Source organism: Poecilia formosa, unplaced genomic scaffold (genome assembly GCF_000485575.1).
Source record: "Poecilia formosa unplaced genomic scaffold, Poecilia_formosa-5.1.2 Scaffold126, whole genome shotgun sequence".
NCBI classification, from domain to species: Eukaryota; Metazoa; Chordata; class Actinopteri; order Cyprinodontiformes; family Poeciliidae; genus Poecilia; species Poecilia formosa.
This window is the reverse complement of record NW_006800065.1, coordinates 374,147-401,008: the sequence shown is the minus strand read 5'-3', so window position 1 is coordinate 401,008 and position 26,862 is coordinate 374,147. Positions and strand designations below refer to the sequence as shown.

The following is a 26,862-nucleotide window of genomic DNA, read 5'->3' as shown; positions in this document are numbered from 1 at the left end:
GTATCAATTTCCTTCCATTTTGCAACCGAGTTGCGTTATTAGCTTTAGCTAACGCACTGCTTTGCGTTAGCTTTTGGCATAAAATCTGAATGAATCACATTGAAGATTGTGGTTGGAAGAACAAAATGTGAAACAAAAGCTCGAGAGCTATGAATACTTGATGTAAAGAGCTCAGATTACTGTGTGATGGGGGAATGTGAATGAAGAATTTGGAAAGAAATAGACTAATGACTGAAAAGACAAAAATCACCTAATTAAATCGTGAGCAATTAAGGTGTAGATGAAGAAGCAAAAGATTAGGGATGAACATAAGGAGCAGAATTGAACTGCACTAATAATGGAGCTAATTGAACCTTCTGGCGTCTTCACTGTTTTCTTCTCCCACTTTCGGCTGTCAATTAAAAGCAGTTCAAAGTTTAGACCTTGTCTTTAAAATCCATTGTGTCCAATAAGCAAAAACACAGTAAATAGTTTCTGAAAATGGAAAAAAAAAATGCAAAAATTGGGCTTGTGATTTAGCTTATTTCTCACTCCAAGGTTGTCCTTATGTATGTTATTTGCTTCAAAGAGTAGCTTAACCCTGGTTTCTGTTCTCATTGCTTCATCCATCATCATCTTCCTCCTCCTGGCTGTTGTGTAACTCTGCAGTGGCTGACCACCACCACCAGCAGCAGCAGCAGCAGCAGCAGCAGCAGCAGCAGCAGCAGCAGCAGTGCAACTCATCAGCACTTTTGGTGCCAGCTTGCTTTTACTGTGATGCACAAACTTAAAACTCTCAAAACAACCCACAGTATGATGTGGTTCTTCATAAGAGAAACACAAAAACAGCTTTCATTTAAATGTCATATTAAAGCTTATAAAAAAAAATGAATTAATGTGGAAAGGAGTTTATCACCGGGAACATTTTCCTTCTCAGCCAGCTGCTTAGCAACGGTCCATGTGAACTGTGTCTTTGTGGTCTGGCTCTCTGCGACCCTCGTCTTTCTCATGCGTTCAGATTACTTTAATAAGTTGCAATACAAGTTCAAACCGGTTTTACTGTTCAAATTAGATGTAGTTGGTGTCCACACATCGAATCCAGCCGGAGCAGCAACCGTTCTCTAAACAGACCCTGCATAAAACACTTCAGCATGTAGGTGAAGGGGTGCAGATGTGAACAAAAAAAGTCACATTTTGCTGCTCTAAAGTGATTTTTTTTTTGTCATCTCTCTTTAGTTTTCATCCAGAAAGAAAAGAGATGCAAATGGTGCAGAATTAGCAAAGCACCAATTAATCAAATGGTTTCAAATCATTCACATTCCCTTTGTTTGACTCTGACTGGTGACTGAAGGATAACACTGAAAAATCTATTCATTAAATGAAACAAAAGAAATCCCATCATTTTCAGACAATAGGAGCACCTATTATCCATCAAGCAACAGTACTGACTTTGATGCATTTTTCTGAGTTGAATAAAAATCAGACAGAAGTTAGGAACAGATGTTTAAATGCACAAAAGGGGATCGTTCTGTATTTTATTGAATCATTTCTGTTTGATAGAGGGAGCAGTACTAAATCTGGCAACATGCAGCAGATTTTTCATATTAGAATTGGCAGATCAAACCTAAAACATTATGCACTGACGTGGGAAAGTGCAAAATCTGCACTTTTTCCCCTCCATTAATCATTTTCTCTACTAAAGTGCCTGCAGCAGTTTTATATTTTAGTCCTTTAGGGAATAAGGATTCTGTCAGAATTGGCATGGAAAAGGCTGATCTGTGCATGTCTGTTCATGATGCGAGTGTTTTTATTATTATTATTTTGGCAAAGTCTTAATTACAGCCTGATATTGTGTCTGTTTTAGTTGTTTTGCAGAGGGTCTGCTATTGTTTACGGGTTTTAAAATCTGGGTTGATGCTTCCTAGAATGTTCCATTACATTAACACATTAATTTTCTAGAAAGCACTCGGTGTACCTACAGTTAGATTATAATCACTTTCATTTTAATCACATTTTTAATCAAACCTCCACCTGTGAAATATGTTTGCATTCCAAAGAGACGCGCAGTCCTGGATGGGATTTAAAGGGCAGTAATGAATCCCCTTAGCCCTATTCTTAGCCTCAGATCTGTCTCACCTTACCGGCGTTGATAAGAAGCGTGTTGGGCTGGAGGCGTTTGCTTTGTGTTCATCCTTGGGGAGGACGCTGGGCGTATAAATAGCTCCTCAGATGGGGAAACATGAGCTTTCCTCAGGAGCCTGAATGGAGCAGAAAAAGCAGAGGCGCATCGATGGTGGGTTTCCATCAAGCAGCTGCTCATTTGTGACTTCACATTTTCCATGTTTTCAGACGTTACTTCATGTCTGTTGGATGCCAGAATATGGGCTGGGAGTTCAAGTTTTTCTTTTCTTTTTTTTTTTTTTAATGATATTTTTTGGGGCGTTAAAAACGCCGCGTTTTGCGTCGCTTTACGCGCAACAATGCAACACTCAATAACCCAGCCCCGCGGAAACTGAACTGAGGGGAAACCGAAGAAAACAGGAGGAGGAGAGAGTGGATGTCTGAGCAGCGAGAGAAAGAGAGAGGTCTGCAAAGAGCCACCGCGAGTATTGTTCCGCGTCCGTCCACGGAGGGTTTACTGCAAGCGTGGGTTCGTTTCTTTCCGAGCTGCGAGCAGCCAAAGCCGGACACGCCGTCCACTCTGGATTTCTTTATCCGCTTCCTGTCGTCCAGGATGAGGTTTAAGAGGAACGGCTCGTACACGCTAAATAGGTGAGTGTGATGCAATGTGGAGCAGCGGGAACTTGTTGGTGTGGACCTGCGGGGTGAGGAGGGGAGGGGGGCGCGTTGGTCATGTCCGAAGCTCGTCAATCAGTTTTAGGGTCTCTTCCTCCAGGGAGGCATGCGGTGCGGCACGTCTCCGTTAATAACAATCGGATGGAATATGGTTTTTATTCATTTTTTACTTTTCATAGTGCAGCTCTTGGAAGTAGATACCTTTATTTATTAGAATAATACTTATGTCTCTTGACATGTTCTGATATTATCTTCAGAAACTTTACTATGAGTGAGTCTTAAAATCTTCCCATGATCCTCTTCTGGCCTGTTGTGATTCAAGCCACGGACTGGATCGGGAGAAACCTGTCTAGCTGGGCTCACTCTTTTGTTTCCCCTCTTCCACTTAGGAAAAGGAGCCCAACGGTTTCTTGTTGTTCTGCTTTTCCACTTCCTGTTTACACCCCCTGGCCAAAAGTTTAAGCATGCACGCTTCCCAAGGATATGGTGGAAAGGTTTACTAAATTAAGTTACCCATTTGTGCTGTAGTGAATGAAATCAGCCAATTTTCCCTTGTTCTGCTTGGACAGATGATGAGAAACAAAACTTTTGCATTAAAAAAAAATTAAACCATTTAAATTAAAAGAAAAGCCAACTTTTTCTGGCAGTATTTATGTCTAATTTATGATATGAAAGGCTAGAAAACTTTAATGCTTAAACTGAAATAATCTTAGATTGGTGTTTTTTTTTTGTTGTTGTTTTTTTGTTGGTTTCAAAGTAACCCTTAGTATGAAAGAACCTGTATTTTATGGTTATATGTTTGCTTTTGTTGACAAAATGAACACTAAAGAGTTTGTATGTGTTAAATCTCCTCGGGGAATAATAATAATAATAATAATAAAAATAAAAAAAAAAGGTAAAATGTGTCAGCCAAAAAAAACAAACCTGATTTGTTTCTGGCCAGAAGGATTAGATGGCAGGATTCAGGTTAAGTTTGATTAGGTTAAAGGCAGAACCTCAGTTGAAGCTCCAGTTGTGATTTAGTTGAAATGCATTCATCGGGCTTTTATAGGTTGACATGATTTTTTTTTTTTTTTTACACAGACACTTTTTCCTGTTTGTTTTTCCCCCTAAGGGATACAACACACAAAACAAGAAAATGTTCTGCAGAATATTTGATATAGTTTTCAGACCAACAGAAAATGAAGAAATTATAAGATTTTCCTACATACATGTTGATTTTTTTAAATGCACCTACCTTCAATTTTTATTAAGATTCTTTTAACTTAATTCTTAAGTTAAATCAAAGTACATGCTGATGTTGCTTATCAGCAAACATGGTTAAACTCTCACTCTAGGTTTTGATATGTTTAATGAAAAGGAAAATAAATTCAGATATTTCTGTATTTGACCAGAGCTGATCAAGAGAAAATCGACGCATTCTAATCAGTTCCCTTTGTTTTTGTCATTATTGTTGCTTTTGGGAAGCCAAGTTGCATCCAAGTTTGACTTTAGGATTTTCAGTTAAGCTGCTTAAGTAAGGTGTAAATGTTGTATTTGTTAAAATATTTTGTACAGCATGCGTTCAGTTCAAATAAGGACATAAAACCATTGCCATGGTGGTTCAGTGCGCTCCTTTATACTTGCAAACATTCCTCTGGTCATCGTAGCTATAGCTAAGCAACTGCATCCTTGTTTCTGCTGATTTAAAATGCATTATTCTGCGAATGTTTGTAGATTTATCTATCAAATTAAGTTGGCTCACCTCTGCTAATCATGTAGTTATAGATTTTATTTTATTTTATTTTATTTTTTTAAGTTGTTGTCCTGTCCCTCAGATCTGCACTGAGCTCCAGCAACTTTGCCTTTGTGTTGTCGCTATTCAGTGTGAGAGGCTGCCAACAGAACCATTGTTGTTGGTACAGAAATGCTGGGAGATGCAGTGGGCCATGATTTAGAAACGGTGCGCGCCTCTGGGTTTTGTTAAACTTGAGATTTAAACTCAAGTTTAAATCTTAAGCATCTGGAACCACAGATGCTGTACATCTGTGGTTCCAGATGTACAGCAGAGCAAATCCTGCATTCTCTTCCAGTTAACATCCTAACCCAGTTCTTGCTGAAATAATGGAAACAATTTCCATTCGTTCTTCTGCTTTTTAATCCCCGTCACAAATTAGGTCTCTCCCCACATGAACTCTGTATTTTATTTATTTATTTATTTATTCATTTATTTTTGCTCCTTTCTCTTCTTGCTCTCAGTTCAGGTCATGCATTTAGAGGAAAGATCCCTTCAATTACGTAAGCCATCGCTCCAAATGTCTTGCTTTTTATTGTTTGTCTGGATTCTACGATAAGACTCGAGTCTGGAGGAAGTCGAGACAAAAACACGGCGACCGAGATCCCACAGATCGCCGGTTACATTGTTGAAAGTGACATTTGATTTATTGGTGGTTTAATTTCGTACACTTTCCTCACGGCCCTCCATTTCCCCGCTCCCTTGTTTCTGGGCACTTTGCTTTCCGCTGCACTTGTCTCTCGCAACGGCCGCATCCTGATTCTCAGGTGCAAAAACACAAAGCGGGAGCTGATGTGTGCCAAGCTCTATTGCTCACTCCTCCACTCAGCGGAAAGTGCCGGAGCGGCGGTGTCGCTCGATCCGCCTTTCTCCCCCTTCCGCTTTCATTTAGCAAATTGTGTGCCATTATGTTGTGCTTCAATGCAGCGCCGTGGGATGCAAGCGAACCCTTACGTCTGCTGCTGAGGGCAGCTTGTTTTCCGAGGCTCCTGGAGACGGGTCTCCTGAGAACAGCAGGAAGCCGAGGTGGAGGTGGCGTAGGGGAAGACACGACGTCATCAGATGCTGCAGCTCTTTGTCATCCTCGGCAAACAAAAGCCGAGAAAGTTGCAGAGAGAGCCTGTTGCCGTCCCACCGAATGATCTACTGCAGCAGAATTAGTCTCAGAAAAAGAAGAAATGGAGGAAGATGAATCTTATTCAGTTTAAAAAGGGAAACTCGTATTGTAGAGATTTGTTATACACAACTGTTTCCAAGTGGTAATTTCTGTAAATTTTGATTATTTTAGCTTACAGCTGATTTAAGAAAACAATCTAAATTCAATTTCTCATTCAATCTTCTTAAAAAAAGACTAAAATGTTTGACCTCCTGATTTGATAGCTGTCCAGCATACAGTTATTGACCTCCTTAAAAAGGAGGCGACATTAGAAGAGTCCTTATAAGAAGCTAGCAGTTCAGAGTCCTGTTTCCGAGTTTACTGATGGAAAGTTGAGTGGAAGATAAAAATGTGGTTCACAAGCAGCAGGGTCTTGACAGGATTGGGAACATCATCTTTCCACTTGGTCTTTTGTGTCAGCTTCATCATTTAGCTGGATATTTCAGAGCACTTCATGCTTCCTTATGGAGATTCTGATTTCATTTTCCAGAAGGACTTGGTCTCTCACTGCTTCTTAAGGTTTTTTTATGCAACATTCAATCTTTCTGTGAAACTCAATGTTGGATCTTTTTTTTAGACGTAAGCTACAATAGCCCAAATTAACAGGGGAAAAAAAAAATCAACTTTAAATATGCAGTTTTGTTTCTAATGAAGCTACATAATAAATTTTGCTCTTTGCATGGAAGCTTTGAGATATATTAAGTTTTCCAGGACATTCTAGTTTACAGAGAGGTTCCTCCATCTACCCACTCAACCCAGAGATCGGGGTTTCTCCAACTCTGCGACAAACTGGGAGCCGAGAGTCGGTTCCCTTGCAGTGGTTATGTAACAGCTGCCCTTTAAAGGTGACTGCTGTCTGTTTCTGGCTTCTCCTTGTCAGGTTGTGGCGGGTCGGCAGAGAGGGGGAGGTCAGTCCCTTTGACTCCGAGCGTCGGCGCTCGCCAGCGCAGGTTGTCTCAGCCATTAATCCCTTGTTTGTGTCCGTATGGATCGGCTGGGTCTGCAGTCTTAGATTACATCAGCTTACGGCACTTTGTACACTGCAGTCCTTTTTTTTTTTCTTTTTTTTTTAAAGGGTTTGTAGCGAATAAAGAAGACTGGAGCGAGTAATTGCTTCTCCTTAATGATGCAGGGAGGGTGGAGGGTGATGTCGCAAGGCCCATCGCTCATTGTGTCCTTCACCTTATTTGCCCAAGCCAGATCGGTAGAGAACGTTGTAGCGATTGGCTTACTTTTTTGGGGGGGGCGGAGGGGCTTGTCTCCAGGCTGGCCCCTCCCATATTGCACCTCTGCATGGATTGTGTGAATGAAGAGTCATGGTTATTGTATACGTGCACCAAGGAGGTTACATCCTGTGCTTTCCTGCAGCTGTGCTCCCTTGTCAGTGTTGGTTGACAATTAGCTGCATTTGTTTGAAACCGTAACGTATTACTGAGTGTAGAAAGACCAAGACGTTACACTGATTAACCGTCCCCAGAGGTTCGGACCGGATTTGACTCAGACTTCTACTTCGGGGACTGTGTTTGGTCTAAGTGGAGCTGGGGACGTCCAGCCCCGGTCCTGGACATACACAGATGGTGGAGATAGCAGCCTTGTCTTTCTGTCTCCTCTGCAGTGTGCCCGCTGCTGCCCAAGAGTCAGCGGTTTGTTTATGGGACTCTGTTTGCCAAGCTAATCTTCCCGCCTTTCAAGTGAGAGCCAGTGAGTGAAGGAGAGAGCGAGCGAGCGAGAGAGAGAGAGAGGGAGCAGGAGTGTGAAAGTGAGCCAGGCGGTTGCAGTAGTTGGTTGAGAGGGAGAAAGAGCAAGGCGCTGAGAGGCGCGTCTGCTTTTGTGAATGATTTATTTTTGTGCGTGCGCGTTGGCCGTCCTCTCTCCGCGTGACGTGCGTTGACGCCAACAGCCGGATGATCCCACGCCGCGCCGTGCCGGAGCTGGTGCACCTGTAGCCCAGTCTGCAGACCCGGGCGCATCGACCGGGAGCCGAAAAACGGCGCAGCTTGTTGGAACGCCACATCCTCTCCTCGCCTCTGCTTCCCCGCTGGCTTGATGGGGGTGCTGGTGTGCTGCGACTGCTTCTTCTATAGGTACTTTTCCCCATCGTTTCTCCGCAATAGAGTTTGCAGCGGTCGTAAACTTCAACTGTCATGTTTTCCTGTGCGTCTCTGGTCCACCCTTCCTTCCTTTCCACCGACTCTTTCACTTTCTCGGTTACTGTGCTGCGGTTTGGAGGAGACGCTCGAGGACAGTGCTGCTGTAGCAGAGATTCTGCTGTCGTCAGAATCTCTGCTGAGTTGTCTTGTACTGAGAGAGGAGGAGGAGAAGAGAGGAGGGGGGGTTGTTGCGGACGCGGGGACAGCTGTGGCAATCGGCCAGAGAGATGATGAACTTTTGCTGGTTGCAGGTTTGTTTGGAGGTGCGGGTTGAGACTAATCGGAAGGAAATGGAACGCATCCAGAAGACGGCCAGTTGGTCAAGCTCGTCCAACTTTTCCTCCCATCCCGCTCTGTGCCCCTTTTGGCAAAGCTGCACTGTTTGTTTGGGACACAGTGTTCCCTTTTAAGGGGATGGGAATGTGTTTTGCCTCTTCCTCCTGGTTTTCTTGTTTGCATTAAACACAAAACTCTGTCCATACTTGAATATGTTTGCATTCCGTCAACTTATTCCGAGCTACAGAGCTAAGATTTTAGTTTAAAACTTTGACTTGCTGCTTTTTTTTTTTTTTTTTTTTTTTTTCTGTGCTCGAGCTGAGATGCTGAAAAGACTTTATGCTAAACTTTGTGGTAGCTGGAGCAGAAAGGATCTGTTTCTCCTCTTTTGTGGTTGCGGGCTTGGCGAGGCCGACGGTGCCTTCGCGGCTGTATAAAGTCTAAATATAACTCTCGGGGAGCGTTTTGATGGTGAGCGTAAAATTGTAGTTTTAATGCAGAGCCGCGTTGCACAGCTGGATTACATTATTCCCGTTCGGGACTGATGCTTGCACTTCTATACAGCTTTGAGCCTGAGCAACGGGTACTGTTTAGGTGTGTGACTTGTAAATCAGAGGCTACATGTGAGCTTCGCTGTAAGGGGCATTGAGGCAGTATTGAAGCACGGATGATTCAGGAAGGTTGTTTCATAGTTTTAATCTTTTTTTTTTTTTTTTTTTTTTTTGCAAAGATGCACTAATCTGAAACTGATTATTCCCATCTTGTTGACCTGCTGATTCCCATTTAGGTTGATTCCAACTTTTTTTCCATCCTCCTGATTCCTTCATAGTGGTAGGAGCTTAAAATTTCACAGGTGAAATTCTAAGATTATTTCCTTTCATCCATGAAAAACAATCACTGTAACAAAGACGTGGAACCCACATTTTCCTCACTCTTCTTTCTTCTTAAATTGTCAAAATTTTGGGAGTTCAGAGCTTCTATGCACTACATGAATAGGAAAAGTTATATTTTTGTGATTAGATGACCTCCTTTATTATGGACTTTTGGTAACTGGGGGGTGGAAATGGCCGATTTAAATTTCTGTTAGGTTGATTGGTTCATTTTTTTTTTGTAGGGATGCATGCACCGATCTGAAAATTTGGGACATTTGAGGTTAATACCGCTGTTTTGGCTGATCAATGACATTTACCAATAGTATGCATATGTATATTTAACTACCCTTTCGACATCAATAAAATGACCACACCACTGGCATCACTATTGCTGTCACAATCTAAAGGGAAACCAAGTCATTTGATCTTTAACTCTTTTGCTTATTGTGTTAATCTTATAACTCCAAACTCCCTCCCATTTATTAGTGAGCAACACGTCAAAATTAGCTCTTTAGTTCCTATAGAAGCAAGTGCTGATATTTAAACTGAAACATTTAGCCTGTTCAAGTTTGCTTAATAAAATGCCTGAAACTTCGTAGGGTAGGTTGGGAGCAAATATTACAGGCTGAGAAAGTAACCTTGTTACACCTTTAAGAGTTTGGGAGAGGTAAATAAATGCTGTAGGCATGTTTTCCATCACTGTGTGTAATATTGCAATTGGTGAAGGTCTGCTTGGAAGCAATATTCATCAGGGTGTTATATTTCAGGTCCTGTGCATCAAGACTCTGCTTGCCAGTAAAAGATTTGGCCTTTTGCACCTTCCCTGTCCTTCATGCCCAGAACTGATGCAGATCTTGGTGACCTACATCAGACGGCTGAGACAGAGAGGTTTGAACATTGTGATGATGGAGGAGAATGAGGGACATGTGGGTTCATTTTATAGATTTTTGTCATTGCAATGAATTGTGTTATGAATATTATGCAGCCCTGTCAAATCTTTACTTTTAAGAAGTGGAGACATATTTTGTTTTGTAATATTTTTGTCATCTGTAAATTGTATGTAATTTGACAAGTCAGTAGCAAACTTTAAAAAATGTTGAGTTCCTGAATTGAACAGAAGTCATTGGGCAGGATGTCTTAAAGAGGCAGGACATAGGAGGAGGGAACAGTCTTTGTAAGCTAAACTAAATTAATCCTGCTTTCTTGCCACTCATGCATTTTTTTTCTGCAGATTGTTTAGAAAGAGAATAAAGAAGTATTAGGTTGCTGCTAAGTGCATTCAGTTTTTTCTGCGGTTTTCTTCAAAAGAAAGACTGACTGCAGTTTAGATTTCAGTGGCTAAATATGGCAAAAATTAAATGTGTATGTACAAAATAAAGGATTGCACTGATTAGAATTGAGTTTTAAAAATAATAGAATATCAAAATTTAGCTAAATGAGTATTATATGAATCCTGTCAGCTCGTGGTCTGTGCAAACCAAAATGTTGTCTTTTCTATTGAGTCCTTATGTGAGCCGTTCTTAGGACAGCTGGTGCTCCATAAGGTGATCCTTTCTGCATTTAATTCATTATAAAATAACAGCTTTAAGAGATCATCATCCTTTGTGCGGAATTGGAGGAGACACAAGGCGTCACAGCTTAGGGATGAAAAATAAGAAAAAAGTCATGCGATGACAATTTCTCTCTGAAATGTCCTACCATCATCTCAGGTGTCGAGAGTGAGCAGCTGAATATTCAGGGTTTCTACACAGTTTGAGTTCCTGGCAGAACCCACAGATAAACTCAGGCATGGGAGAACAACCATTTTTATGCTGGTTTTGGCCCATATACTCTCTTAGATTTGGGTTTATTAGGTGGATGTGTGGTTTATAAACTGGTGTCAGGTTTAGATGCCAAACAAACCCGTATTTTAGAGATTTATATTTTCAAAGGGACCGATTTAGAGAATCTATATTTAATGTAGAATAATCTAATCCAGAAGTGTCTTCTAGATTTTAAAATAAAGTCAATCTAAGACAACAAAACAGTGAAATAGTCCTTTACTACACAGCCAAATCCAAAGGCTAACTTTATCTGTGCAGTTTGGAGGTAATAAAACTCAACTAGGTTAGAGTTTGGTGCTCATGTGACAAATATTAGGAAAACTGAGGGGAAACGCTCCAAAATTTTAGTGGTGAAATTTGTAGGAATCCCGATGATTAGACTGGCATCCAAAGTGCAAGTTCATGAAACTTCAAATATTACAAACAGTCCTTTGTTTTGTTTATGTTAATGATATATTAGCACTAAATTATGCAGCCTTCTCTGTTTCCTCTGGATCAACCGGTTTAATATTTATTTAGCCTAAAGAATAATCTTTGACCTGTTGCTGAAACATGGGGACATCCAGGCCTCCAGGCCCCAGCACATGACCGGAGCGAGTGTGTTTATATCTCTGTGTTTGCTAGCTGTGGATCAGTTGGTAAATGTCATAACGTGTTGCTGAGGAACAATAGCCCTGAGTGTATCCTCACACAGTGTGTTGTGCCAGCAGAGCGGACCCTACTGGCTGCCATGTGTCTCTCATTAGGCCGTCTTTGACGGGCCCCGCTGCTCCACCCAGCTGAGACGTGCAGCTCGATCGGGGCGCCATTAGGTGCCAACCGACCGACGTTTCCCTTCCCTTACCCCATCGGACCCCAGGGTCGTGGGACGGCTCAACGGTCACATGGCCCCGAATTAAATCAACATGAAAGTCTTGATTTATGTATAGAGAAAAACAAAGTTTTCATTTTGCCAATAGAGCCTTTCAGGGTTGGGTAACTTCTTGTAGTCTTGGCACTGAATCCTGATTTGTACCATCCAGAATAATGATTAACTGCACAGTAAAATCAGTTCTATAATTTAAAAGCATGTTTCTGTTTCTTCTTCAAAGAAACTGTTTAAGCATGAATGCTGATTTTGAAGAAGTTATTTCTGTTGCCTTCGCAAGTGCAATGAAGTTAAGGGTGAAAACTCAAAAGGACGAAGTAGAAACTTTGCCGTGCTTCTAGTTTTTCTGCTAAGCTCTCAGTCCCCGTTTAAAGCCCTGGATAAGCAGCAGATGCATTTTTCCATAATTAGGACCTTCTTGTGCTTTTTATGATTATTCTGGATTTGTTTGAGAACGCCTCTCTGAAACTAAAAGTGGCTAACTTTGAATCTTAACTTCCACACTGAAGATTGTTTTTGTCAGCGCAAGTTGTTGCTGCATTTACTGGGTGGAAATAAAATTGTATTTTTGAGTTTCTGACCATCCATTTACCTTCCCTCTACTATGGGCATCACTAATGATTTGCGCTGTGTACAGAGGAGCATTTATAAATTTGCTACATTTGTTTCAGACCCAATATTTTTCCCTTCTTTTGGTTTTCAGGAACTTCCTGAAGTCCATGGCTTAATGTGGATGTTGTTTGGTTTAATCCTCAGGAATTTCCTCTCGCTGTCAATTTCCCATTCCTTTGATGTTAATACATGTTATCTACCAAAGGTGGCCTGAAACAGATTTTTAACTCTCCATTCTGTGTCTAAACATTACTAAATATTATGAGGCTTTTGCTGATTGAATCTTCTGAAGTGATGGTTTTGTTTTCTTTTAGATTTGCCTGTCTCTTTACTCACGAACTGTCCCTCTTGACTTTCACTACATCTCCCAGACACTGCAGAGGTCAGACCACCTCATACAATGGAGCAATTACATAATACAGTGTGTGTGTGTGTGTGTGTGTGTGTGTGTGTGTGTGTGTGTGTGTTTTCAGAAGTAGCCTTGTTCTGCTGGCTCAGGAGGAGAAAAAGATGGCCTTGCATTAACCTCGCCTCCACTTTTAGATCCTGACCGTCAGCACACGCACTTAAATTAAAAAACAGCACAGGTGTTTTTGTTTTGGAGGCCTTTTGTGTGTTTAGCAGTTTTTGTGTCCACAAAACCCAACGGTAAACTTTAAAAGTCAAATAGGAATTAAAACGTTGTCCGAGTTAGCAGGCGCACCTTTTGAGACATTAAAAAAATATATTACAACTGAGTCAATAATGTCTCCATTGTGCTTGTTTAAGTCTGTCTGTTGGTCAGGTGGCAGGAAAAGGGTCGGACAGAAATCCTGACCAAGAACAGTGTTCCTTTTGAGACGTTTTCAGGCTTCTGAAAGGTGAGCGTGGAAATTGGTCATGGTAGTTTTTGTTCTAGCATTCCATGATTTCTCAGTGTACCTTCTGAGAACAAGAGGCCCATTTACAGGGAAACGGAAAGGGCCTGGGCGCCTCACTTCCTGTTTATCGTGTTTGTCTGGCAGCAGGGTGAAAGGAAGGCGGGGTGCTGGTCAGGCGCAGTCTAACTTAATGGAGAAAATGGTGTTAAGTAGGTAAAACTTCCTCATTTGTGCCCTGCTTCAGACTAAAATACGCCACACATGCTGCCTCGTGCACGTTCATCTGGGAAGCTGTGTAATTTTGTAGTTGTGTGCCACTAGAAACTATGTCCTATCCTTTTGGTTCACTAAAATGTCTTCTGCAGCCTTTCTCTGCTGTTCTGGAGGCCTTTTTAGTTGCAGACAGATGTGCACACACTGCACTAGAATCCCTCCCCTCAACCCCCCGCCCCCTCCACTGAGAGATGATGTCACTCTGTAAGCACATCTTCCCAGGTGGGATCCAGATACTCCTCAGCCAATCAGAGCCTTGTTTACACCTCACCTCTATGGCATGAAGATGCTGAAATGCACGCTTACGTGAGTCATGATGGTAATAACCACTCATCCCATTTACTTACTGGAGGAGCTTATAGGATCTGTGGTGGTGGGGGGGATGTGAACAAATGTGTGTGTCAGTGAAGTGAGGAGCACCGCCATCCTCTCTCTCTCTCTCTCTCTGTGTATTGATTTGACCTCCCATCTGCTTTTCCCCTCTCCATCTCTGCCTCTACACAGCAGCATCTGCCTCCACCCACTTCCTTCAACCCCTGTCATTGACTGGCCATCTGGGCACATCAGGCCTGCTGTGGGAAGGGTTTCATCACTTGGAGTCATTAATAACATTTGCATGACATTTTTAACTAGTTCAGTCATATTCAGCGTTCTGGTTTTCATTCATCACTACACGATTAAGGGCTTCTGTTTGACTCTTAAGTGCCTCGTATTTTGCTATTATGTCTGCACATTTGACAACTTTTTCAAACTTTGTAAGCCTGGATAACAGCAAGCAGTTACGTCTGGCAGAGTCACTGATTCATCTCTCACAGTGTAGCACCTTGACACTCTTTGCCAAGGACTTTTTTTTATTATTATTATTATTCACCACCGTCATTAATTACGTAAACCTGGCTAACAACCAGTTAATCTAAACCCATTAGAGATTAAAATGTGCTCATCATCTTGTTTTTGATGATTTAGTCAGCTCTGTGCCTCACTCGGTCACATGCTTCTCCTCACCTCTTTGCGAGCTCCTGGGTGTGACTGCTTCCTACGCTTTCATCACTCCTTGAGTTAATCAAGCTCACACAATGGAGCAGAGTTTCCTCTGCGATTAGATGGTGGGGCGATCCTGTCTAGTCATCAGGGTGGTAGATTGTTCCCCCGCTTCCTCCAAATTATGTATTCTTTTCCTTATTTGATCCTTATTTCTTAGGATTTCTGGGTAAGCAAACACTCTTGTGAGCTGAGGAAGTTTTAGTTTTTAGCTGTTTTTATATTGTACTCCCATTTCCAGGTCCTTTAGTGGAACAAATTGAGCTAAAACTTTGAATATTTAGTTGTAGAGGACGAGCAGATTTGATGGTTATTTTTGTGGCTAATTTTGAAGCACTAATTAACTTTTTGAACCGCTCCACTCAGAGGTTTGGTTTGTGTGTGTGCGCGTGTGTGTGCGCCGAAAAGAACTGGCTGTACTGTTTTCTGAAAATGTCCTTGATCTCGTGTGTTTGACCGAGTGGCTGTTATGATAAGCAGAGCAGCAGATGTGAGTCGGCTGTTTTTTGTTTTTTTGCGGGGGGGTTTTTTCACCAAGCCTACCAGACGCTGGGTGGGGGCCGCTGGGAAGACTCCAGCAATGCTCTTCATAGATAGCTACTGAACAGAACACAATGACGTCTGTGAACGCACAAAGTTCCCACCGTGTCATGTGAAGCACAAAATTAGAAACTGCAGAGGACTGCAGGAGTGTTTTTATTGGAGACGTCGCATCATTAGCCAAATCAAGGAGAGCAAGAAACTATCCTCGTGCTCTTATGTCATGATTCTTATTTTATTGAAGTGGTCTTACGGAAAAATAAAGCACTTTGGGGTACCATTTATTAAAAAAAAAAAATAGAATAAAAAATTCAAAAATATGTTTAGTTTTGTAGATCTAAGTATAACGGACGGCTAAAAACTTCACCTTGACAACTTTTAAGCACATGTCAAATTCAGCCCAGGTCAGCTTGTTCTTTGCTCCTGGGGTTAAAGTTCAGCAGGGCATCGGCCGGGGTAAAATAACAACTCAAACACCAACATGCCAGACTGCCTGATTAAGTCAAGCACCGTCTGCCGGTGCAGGAAATGGGAGACATTTCCTTTGAGGATGGGTTCCACCTCCCACCCACCCCCTGTCCCTAAACACACTGCTTTCATCTCTCAGTTCTGCCTGTTGTTGCTTTTGTTACAGGCCGAGAAGACGAACAGTTATGTAATCTACCTTGAAACAGGCTGGGACATGTGTTACGAAGCAGACTAATGTAATTTAGCATGTGCTGATCTTAGGCGTTTTTCTTTAAATCGTGATCATTTGTACTGACAGTCATTATGGCTGACCTCGGGGAGACACTGAGCCACTTGACTGTCACATTAATGATGCTAATGCTCCGTGAAGTTCAGAGATGCACGTTTAGGTACCTAGGCACTGATTAATGGATTTTTAAAAAGTTGTCATTTATTCTTTGCTGTACGCAACAGAACGTTCTGTGCCTTTGCTTCGTGTGCAGCTGTGTGTTTATGGTGCACACGTTTGCGTTCTTCTTGATTTGGGAATATGACCTTGAACAGAGGGAGCCCCCCTCAATCTGGTGAAGAGTCCTCACACCTTCTTCTCTATCTCTGGTTGCCTTTGAGACCCATCACAAGTTTCACCATTGATTCTTGAAAAGATTGGAAGCTGATTTAAGTTTATTTCAGATGACCATCTGTCCACCATCTGTCCACCCATGAGTTTTTCAATCAGTTGTTCATTCGTTTTTTCATCTAGCTGTCCATTTGTCCACCCAGCTATTGGTACTTCCATACTTTTAACCATCAGCTTCTGTCAATCAATCAATGTCTTTATTCAGTCATCTGTCCACTCATCTTTTGTCTGTCAATTCTTCCATCAGTAGATCCATCCATTTTTCAATCTGGTGGTTGTTTTAATCCCGCTTCAGCTCCACCTACTCTTTAATTTGTCTGTTATCCATCCAGCCACCCATGTTCTTAAAGCCTGACTACTAATGGAAAATATTTGCCATAAATGCATAGTGAAGGTTTTTATTATATGTTAAAAATGTCATATTTATGGACATTTGAGCCTGAAAAAAGAAGGAATAATACATAGAAACCTTAGTTGTTCTCTATCAGATGATCTAAACCAATGTTTTCTCATATTCTGAAAAGAGTGCTCTGTTCACTTCAACACTTCATCCTCTACACTCTGATGCTCCACCCTGTACAAACATGGGCCCAATCCAGTACCGCTCCCCACCACCTCCTCTTTCCATGATGCTCTTTCTCCTCTCTCCATCCCCTCCACCTTATCCTGCGCTGCACCTACTCTCACACACATACACACAGTCTGCTTTTTGTTCTCCTCAGCAAACATCAGCAGGTCTCTGACTGAAGCCTCTCCAGTTGCACCTCTTTCCTACGTCACCAACACCCGCCGCCCCGGCTCCCCAAACCCACACCTATGCTTTGTGGTTCTCACATTTCCTTGTTTTAGTTTGTTTATTTATTTAGGTTTTTTTAATATAGTTTTCACAAATGGCTAAAAGTAACTCGTTTCACAGTCTCTATTAGAATGCTGGTCTCTGTGCTGTCAGTGCATTCATCATGATTTGGTTTCAAGTTCATATTTGCATGCAAGTATCCACACTTCTGTAAAAATGTTAAAAAGTTTTTTGAAAGAGGAAATTGATGCCCATTCCTAAAGATATTTGAAGAACAACAACATAATCTTTCAGTCTTTACATTGGAAAAAAAAAAAAAAAGTATTCTCTTTAACCGCCTAACATGAAAGTTTTCGCACATCTACTTTTTAAACCAGTAGATGGCAGTATTGATCCCATAACTAAATACTTTGTGAACCAGATTTGGAAAGCTCTCACAGGCTGATGCCCAAACACTCCTGTGCACTGTTGTGTTTCTTGAAGCTGTAATCTGGAGGTAATGTTTTGCTTTGGATCAGAAATGTTCAGAATTTTATCTGCCTTGGAGATATCTGCAAACATGCAGGTTTCCAAGTCTCAATGCCAAAGTTATCACACACTTCCCAAGAAAAGAGACATTCCTGTCTGTCTCTGCTGCTTTTTTTGGTGGGTTATTAGCATTTTTGGTAGACTTTGAGCTATGGGAGATGATTATTTGTTTCTTTCAGGAATTTAAAGTCATAACATGATATGCATGAATTGGAAAAATAGTGGCTCCCAAGCTGTGTTTTATTTTTCTTGAACCCTTTTGCTGGCTGAGTTGATGCTGCACCTGTTTCTTTGGATGACTTCACACTGTCATGTGGTTAATCTCCAACACTGAACAAGTGACCTTGTCCACAGTCCTGTGGCCATTTGCAGGATAAAGGCTCATTACACTTTCATGCCTGAGGACTGTCACATTGTAGGCATGGTGGGAACTCTTTTGATGCTGCAACATTTCACCGGTTGGTCTGCCATCCATCCGACTGCTTCACATAAAAAAAAAAAAAAAAAAAAAATCAACAAGAAGCTCAAAAAATGGTATCAATCAACTGTTTTACGCCCGTTATTGAAATTCTTTTTCAAAAATCGGTCTCAAGGTCTCTGTCATTTTAGTGTGAAAAGGCTTCTAACTATCTAACTAGAGACAGGAACCAGTTTGGTGTAAACAATTTACAGGCATCTTAGCAAAAAAAAGAAAAGACACTCAAGTGGTAATGGGGAAATTTACTAGCACAAGGTGGAAAAACACATTAGTTTAAATTGTACGTTTGCCAGAGGCCACTGGTGACGAATTGTTACAACAGAAAGACATTAAATTGGGGCCAACTAGCTTTTACAAATCTATGCCCCCATTTTGAATGAACTCATTGCAGTTTTCTTTCCTTGCCTGTAAGCAAGATATCTTGTGCCAGTGTACATACCTGTTTATCAATTTAAGCATCTTTGTAGTTAAATATTTTCAATGAATTATTCAGATAAGTTATCATTTGTAAATAAATATTATATTTCTCTGAAGGTGCTCTATTTCATCCAATTTCTATTATGATCATTTCTATGAAGTCCATTCTTCTACAAAACGTTAAACTTTAAATACAAACGCTACTCAGCCCAGCTCTGATTGATTCCCTGCCGTTAGGTGTGATTTATTGATGCGTAATCACATTTCAATAAAGCAGACTAGTGAAATCTACTTGAAACTGATGATGCTTTTTTTTTTTGAAGAATGCAAAATTCCCAAGTCTGAGACAAATTGCCACAAGGTTGATTTGAACAATGGAGGATTTAGGATTTGTTATCTCTTCTGCATAGTTTATCACCCGCTTTCGCTCATTATTAATCTGTTTTATGGTTGACTGTGCCCTTGACCCATTGGACTCATGACCCCTGCTTGAGTGCGTGGTCTAGTATTTGACTGACAGGTGTTTGGCTCCCCACATGGCAGATTGTACGATGGATAGAGACTCTCCTATCCTCAGGAATGTAGGGAGGAGGAGTTCAGCCGGAGCTCAGGGCATGTTGTGACAGGCTCCCACCCAGATGCAAGCTCTTTCACTCTTATTGTCCAAACTGTTTTTAATCCAACTAGTCTTTCTGCTCTGGTTTTTACCTCTGTGATCTATGACTAATCATCTTTTCCACCTTTTCACTGAACTTTATTCTCACTTTCTTCTTTTGTTCTTTATCAGCTCCCATTGTTTCCTCCTCTTCCTTTCCGACGCGTTTCCTTCGACAGGAATTCATATAGTATCCATGGAGATGGTGATTTATGTGTCTGGACATGAGTCTGGTATTTCTCATCTCCTATCTTCCTGCAAAAGGCCCATGAGCCATAGGGAGAGGAACCCTTCACGTTTTTCCCCTTGGTTTGCAAACATGAAAATAACTATGCGCCTTAAAGAAGAGAAGAGCTGAACATTTCAACATTTGATCTAACTTGACTACTCATTAGCATGAAGGCGAGATGCAATTAGGCGTACAGGTATTTTTCATTAATCTCATTGCTGGTGGTAAATGGAGCAGAAATTGCAATCCTAGCCTGTTTGCTTGTGAAGTGCACATAATCAAATTCGCAATCACAAAGAGCCGGGTCCAACAAACTTAAAGCATTTATCCTTTTCATTTGCTTTAGTTCTTCTCTCCTTTGTTTAGCCAGCATTTGTGCAAAGTGCACAGGCATGTCTTTGCATGTTGCCCATCCCCTTCAGGAATGTTGAGCGAAGAAGAGATGAAGCAGAAAAGTAAGAGAGAGAGAGAGAGAGAAATGGTGAAGGATAAATGCTGTGAGGCTGGAATGGAGAGAATAAGTGGAAAAAGAAGGCAGAAGCAGACATGAGTTTAGTTTTTGTTTTTATGAATAGCGCTGGTGCTTGAAGCTGTAAATGCCTAAACTGGTCTGTAAAATTAGGTGCCTTCACCTTTCTAAGTAAAAGTGAAAGTTAAATTCTGCATTTTGTGACTCACAATTTGTTATGTCTGAGGCACGCTGTTATCAGCGTTTTGTAAACACAAAACAATTTTTAAAAATATATATATTTGTTCAGATTTTGTGGTACTTATTGATGATAATTAGACAAGAAATTGATAGAGACTGGGGAGAGGACATGCACCAAAGTCTGTTAGCCCCTTCTTGTAGGATGCTAATTGCATACCTTTAATTTCCTGCTCATCACACAGTATGTTTGTTGTATAATTTCAGTTGAACTGTATTAATCAAAGTTTTGTGGCCCATATGAGATCTTTTAAAGAAGCGGCAAACTATTTTCATTTAACATAGGTATCAGTTAGTGACCAAACCAGCAGTTTCCCTTGGTAGAGAATGTAGACATTTACATCAACTCTGAGATTTCTCAATTTGGCTCGTTTCACGAGAGGTTAAAAGCGTAACAAAATGGTAACGGGGACACTTTGCTGTAATATGTTCAACCTTACTGTCATCTGCTGGAAGCCTTGCTCACTCTTCCTGCCCGAGTGAACTTCAGACATGTCTCAACAGTTTGTAGAAAATACACTTTTAAAAAGCTTCTTAATTCACGGTGGTTCCTCTGAGTTTGAGTCTCTTCACAGTAAATCTCCAAATATGTTCCACGTAAGCGTCCAGGTTCATTCAGGCTGATTCTGTATGTATCATTGTCTTTGTTTGTGAGAATGCACGTCATCAAGATTACCTCATTTTGGAAGCTAGCTCAGAACTGCAATAGAAAATGGGTGGACCTATTTACACTTATTAAAGGAGCATAAAGGGGGTTTAACATCGTCCACACCCAAACGCTTTGTTACTGCGACCTGGTAATAATTGGGTTTAGGCCGATTTCTGATTTTTCTAACCAGCCAGTCCCGAGCAATCAAACTGAAAATTGTTCTATTCAGTTCACTGTCCAATCTCTTTGTGCCTTTCTCAACTTTGTTATAGTTTTCATATAATGCCAAGCAAACGCCACACTTTCCTACATAGTTTTGGATTTCATATTGCAACACGGGTCATTCAGTTCAGTGTATCACGTCTCCTGAAACTGCTGACCTTTATCTGGGCATACAGATACAACCCATCGGGCTCTGAGGAACTCCCTTCTGCACTGTTTTCACTAGCTAAGACCTTACCTAAACACATTCCCACAAGCTCTGAATGCTGCAGCGACGGCTCTTAAAGACCGGCTTGGACAGTGTCTGCTTTTTATGCTCTGACTTTGTCTAAAACATCGTCGGACCTCTGTCCTAGCTTTGATCTCAGGTGCGATGTGCTGCGGCGTCCTCCTGCTAGCCTGGGACCGGGCTGCTGGCTGGAATCCAAGGCGCCTCTGCTATGGTTCTGACTAATCTGCTGCTCGCCTGGAATCACAGTTGTTGTTCTTTGTTTTAAACCAGGTGGAATTTGTCAGCAGACTTTCAGATCCAACCTGTTGAGCAAGCCAGCAGTTCTCATCCGTTTTCAATTTTTTCTTTTAAATGTTCCCTATAAATGAATCCCTTTCATCTTAATGATCATTAACATAGTTACATTTGTTCATAATTCCAGATATTTGTAACTTGTAGTAGCATGTGGCCTGTAATCTTGACCTCTAACTCAGGAATGGAGTCCAAGTGGCGTGATATGACGTCAGTATTGTATTCCTTTGAATTTTGAACACGTTCTTCCCCAACTGCCTTTGCATTCCTTGATTTATCTGTTTGCATCAGTTATTGATATAAATGTCACCTTTTTTCTCACTTCATCAGATTATGAGTAAACTCATCTTTTGTCACATGGATAATGACGTCAGTGATTTTCTACATGTTTTAGTTTCTTTTTCTTCTTTTTTTTTTTTTAAAGCAGACAAAGACAAGTCAAGCTGTTATCCTAACTTCAATTCCATGTTTGCTAGATGACATGCATCTAAGATTCTTACTGGTTTTTTCGGGGTGGGGACTAAATTTTAAATCCTAGATTTGGTTTAGGTCAGCAGGTAGAAGGCAGGTGATGCCATGTAGTGTCTGCATAGGAGGAAGAAAGGTGACTGTGATGAAAGCAGAAATAGTAAGCCATTGTCTACCAGACCAAAGGAATGCGGCCGTTGGTTTCCATCTACGTCAGACACACAAGCAGGGCCCAGTTTGCTGGCATCGCCTCCATCTCCACCTACGTGCATAAAGGACAAACAGCTGTGGAGGTGTTACTACATGCTGACGAGTTAATGGGAGACTTGGTTTAATGGCCTCTGCCCTTTAATTCTCATCCTGGATTCAGTGGAGTGACGCCGAGCCTCGCTGATCTTGAACAGATATCTTCCATCTTAGGTGACCACAAAGATTTAATAGTTTGAGTCAAACTAATGGAAAGTTCCCTGAGCTTTGGGCTTCCTGTGTTTTTGCATCATTCCTGGTTGGGATTTAAAGACAAATGCAGCGCTTTAATACATTTCAAAACTTATGGTGTTATTGTTATTACCCTATATTTTGCCTTTTATTTTATATTAGTAACATCATTGTGTTAATATTAATCACATTTTTTATTTAGTTTTTTTTCTTTATATTAGTAACATCATTGTGTTAATATTAATCACATTTTTTATTTAGTTTTTTCAATTTTAATGATTATGACCTGTAGCTATTGAAACTCATAATTTAGTTATGTAGTAAATTAAATATCAGACCAATATTTCTGTTTTTTCTGTTTGACGGAAATGACTGATTTCACAGTTGTCTAGCAGATGCCCAGTAACACCCTCCACAAGACACACAGACATTGATAATGGCTGGTTGTTCAGTGATGCATTTAAAAATAAAAAAAAGTTGAGTAGAAGGAAAAGGTGTAGTAGGGAAAAGTCCAGAAGCAACAAACATAACCACAGCCTTGAGAAGAATGTATCCAGGAAGATAACTGTCACATTCCTCGTGTTAAGTCACTCTTGAACCAGAGATGTCTGAATTGTCCTGCCTTGTTAGGGAAGAAAATGAACTAGACTGCTGTTTAGTGGTCTAAAGTCCTCTTTACAGATTAAAACAATTTTCCACTTCATCTGGAAATCAAGTTTACAAAGTTTTGGAAAAGAGTGAAGAGACACAGAAATCATAGTTTGCACAGTCTGTGATAATTTTGGGTGCTATGTCTTCTGCTAGCTGGACCAAATTCAACTCGACCTAGAAAATGAGAATTTTAAATCACTTCATGGTTTCTTCTGCTGAAATGCTGTATTGAAATGTTTGATTTTATTTTCCAGCAGGATTTGGCACCTGTCCACACTACCAAAGGTGCCAAAAGCTGCTTCAGTGACCATAGTGGTACAAACTGCCCTGACCATAACTTCATAGAAAATCTATGCAAGCTGGGCTTCAATTGCACCTCATATGACCCAGTAATTCATGCAAAAGAAGGTCCAATTAATGGTCCAATTACATGAAGATACTTTTCAGCATGATGACATTTCTGCATTGCTGGGGGCAGGGGTGGTTTATAGTGTTTCATTATCCAAGGAATTGAATTGTGGGTTCTTATTAGTACTTTAAATTCATCTGTGTGTAAAGTATCAATGAATTTCACTTTTTGACCAATATTACTGATTTAATTTGGACGACGTCCTAATTTCTAAAGATTCATAGTATGTAGAATCTGTTTTAACTATTATTCTGATTATTTATACAAATGGAACGTTTTTCTTTACTTTGTGGGTAGTAACTTGTACCTCAGGCTGACTACTGAACTTTAGGACTCAATTTTACATTGATTGCTTATTAAATGGGATTACTGCAGGTTTTTGTAATGTAGTGCTAAAGATGCATTTTATAGGCACTGATTATTGTAGAGAAACTGACAACCCACCCCCACATCTGACTATTTCTCCTCAGTCACTGATTAAGCTACTCTGCACATGCATAGGCACTCACGTTATGGCCTCTGCGCAGGTTTTTTCAATCTTCATGGGCCAAACTAGGCAGGCTTCTGCTATTTTTAGCACCATGAAAAAAAAAGGTCCTCCTCCTCCTCCTGTTAGTACTTCTCAGTTCTGGTTCAACAGTAGCAATGAACATGCCTCGGGACCAGCCATCTCCACCCACCAATTCCAGTTAAGTGGGTGCACACCCCAAAACACAGCTGCTTCTCAGGTCTTTCTGGATCAAACAGGGGCTTTTCCATCAGGAAGCTTGGCCTCATGTATCTGCTTGCCCCAAGTTTCATTGGAGGAATGCGTACTGCAGCTCTGCAGATTGCACAGATTAGTTTCTGTGATGTGGTAGCTTGTCGGTCGTACACTTGCCACATGTGCAAAGACCGGACCCCCCCTCTGCTCATTTCTCATTTTTTCCTCTTTTTTTTTCCTTTCTTTTTTTGGCCCCCAGAGGAGACAATGATTGCAAGAGGCGACGAAGACAAACCAAGAAAAGCAGCGGAAATGTGTGAACACAACAGCAGAAACAGGAGAATAAGAGGGCCGTGTCTGTTGTCAGGCAATAATTAGAGGGAAGAATGGCGAAGAGAACGATAGTTTGGCAACAACAGTTGTAATTTTCCCATGAGTGCAACTTATAGTCAGTTTTCATAACTCCTTCTCCTAGAGCTGTTTGCTCTCTGACAGTGTAATTAGAATTTATAATTTACTGGTGCTTTAAATTGTGTTCTTAAAATGAAAAAAAAAAAGTCTCCAAACAATTCCCTCCAACAATAACCTTGCCCTGCAAAAAGTGTGCAGCCCGATTCCCTCACTGGTTCTTCAGTCATGCATGAACACGTCTAACTGCGGTCACAAGCGGGTTGCGGGAAACGTTTGAGAATGAAAAGAAGGAATGTCACCTTGCCAGGCCCGGTATCCACACTGCACCGTTCACTCACAGAGGGAGGCAATGCTGAGCAAATATTCTTGCTGCAAGCTGCTTCTTCTTTTTTTTTTTTTTTTAGTTGTATAAATTAAAGTGAATATTTTCTTTACTCTCGATTTTACAAACTTTTGTCCACTAATCCACACTGATGCAATGGTTTTTAATTTTTTTAATTTTTATCTAATTTAATAAAAATGATGCACTACAATCTATTTCTCTCATTTAAAATTGGCGTCCTGAGTTCCTTTCAGCTGAGAAAGGCAAGGCTGTGTGCAAACCAGTCATTACAACAGGAGTATGAAACCTTGCTGCACCTTTTTATTTCGCCAGTCCAGTTACAGTCTGACCACCTGTTGCTACATTCTAACTACACCAACCACGTCCACATGGGCAGACTTTTGACGTCACCATGCCCCGCCTCCTACCTTGCTTCCGCCTATCTGATTGGACGTCAGTAATGGAGCGGGGTGGAGGGGTAGGACTTTCTGTGAGAGCTACTCTGAGTTTTTCTTTCTCCTGTAAGTAGTAAGAAAGTTTCTGTGGGACCAACCCGATGTGTTGATTCTGTCGGACCTGAACTAGCCGAACAAGCGACGTTTTGATACATATTGTTTATGTCTATAGGCTATGGTTGGAGATTATTGCTCCTCTTGTTAAGATAAGAAAGTTATGCGCCCCCAGAAAAACCCAAGACCTCCATTAACAGCGAAAATGGTCATTCAGGCAGTCGGAAAAGTACTAAGGTAATACTTTCTTTCTTGTTTTTTTAATTATTGGGAATAATTTGTGATTAGTTTTTTATTTATTATATTTGTATGCTTGCTTTTCACCCATAATTGGCCCCTAATTGACTAAGCATGTTTATTTTTAACCGCGCTGTTTTTCATATGAACGTCAGGTTATCGCTGGGTTTGCGTCCTTCCAGATAAGGAGACGTGCTGAGAAACTAGCGCCTTGGTAGCGAGTCATAAACTCTCTGTCGCTTAAATGCTGTAATTACACAAGACCCCCTGGTTCCGGGGGTCACCGCAGATTACAACTCAGTGATGATGATGAGGGGGAAGAGTTGCCAGGGAGTCGCCTTTCTTTTTGTGTTCTTTCTAAAAAAGAACAAACCCTCTCCTGATGTATTGCATATTTAATTTGGGGAAAAATTTGGAGACGAATGAAAAAGTGTTTAACTTTGAGTTTTGTGCTGGTGATGAGTCAGGAGATGAGAAGAATGGGAAATATTTAGTGTTACTGGTGACTCTTGTTTTTTAAAAGGGAATATTTAAAGAGAATTTTAGAGGAACTGGTTAAAAAAATGATTGGGCATTTTTTCCCTGAACTTTTACCACCGTTTCCTAACTAGAGAGAAGCTGTTCTGGTTCCTTGATAGAGGTAGTAAGTAAGGCAATTTGTGTTTGACTTTCAGATTAAGAAAGTTCAATCTCTTACTGATTGATTTTTTTTTTTTTTGCCTGTTTTGTTTTTGTATATTCCAGTTTAATTGCCATTGTGAGTATGTTGCTTTAGGGGACAGGCTCTCCTGGAAATGTTTCCCCTACCTTTCATGTCAAAGGAGAGGTGTGTTTTTATTTTCCAGCAGCCAGAGAGCCAAATGCCTCGAGACAAATAGTTTTGTGACACGATAGCAGTGTGAACGTTGATGGTGAGGAGGCCATCACCATCAACCTGTGTACACAATACAGGCTGCTGAACTGAAAGTATTACTCTGTGGCGTAAAGTCTGTTGCAACATCAGCAACAGGTAGAGACAAGTCTTGTTGAACCTACTTTATTAGGAAGTTCAACCCTCCTCTGAAGAAACTGGTTATCTCAGAGGAAATACAACAAAGAGGGTGATTTGACACACTTCTTCCTGGAGGGGGTGGGGGGGAGAGAGCAAAAGTGGCTATGCCACAGATAACAAGGAAGAAAGTTGAGTTAATGAGAATGACGGGAAGGGTTGTAGACTTGTAGCTCTAATTTTAATGCGTTTCCTTTTCTGGTAAATTGTTGATTACCTTTGGTTTAGAAGTAGTTATAAAGACGAGCGGTAAGAATGGAGTGATAAATATAAACTCTTGACCCATTTGAGGTGAAAGATTTACATTCTTTGGGAGTGAAAAAAAACAATAAACTTTTTGATGGAGCATATTTAAC

General features: G+C 40.9%; 1 protein-coding gene across 4 annotated transcripts in view; it reads left to right on the top strand.

Annotated features, from left to right (window-relative positions):
• mob2a (MOB kinase activator 2a) overlaps positions 1-26,862 on the top strand; it is a 62,765-nt gene that overhangs the window by 24,523 nt on the left and 11,380 nt on the right. Inside the window, exon 1 of one of the 4 annotated variants that reach the window (XM_007561395.2) lies at positions 2,363-2,751. The exons of 1 other annotated variant lie outside the window; for it this stretch is intronic. In XM_007561395.2, the coding sequence (XP_007561457.1) occupies positions 2,537-2,751 (215 nt within the window). In that variant the 5' untranslated portion in view covers positions 2,363-2,536. Of the gene's footprint in view, positions 1-2,362; positions 2,752-7,337; positions 7,790-25,242; positions 25,459-26,862 lie in introns of those variants that run through there. 2 more of the 4 variants (XM_007561397.2, XM_007561396.2) reach the window with 2 other exon arrangements.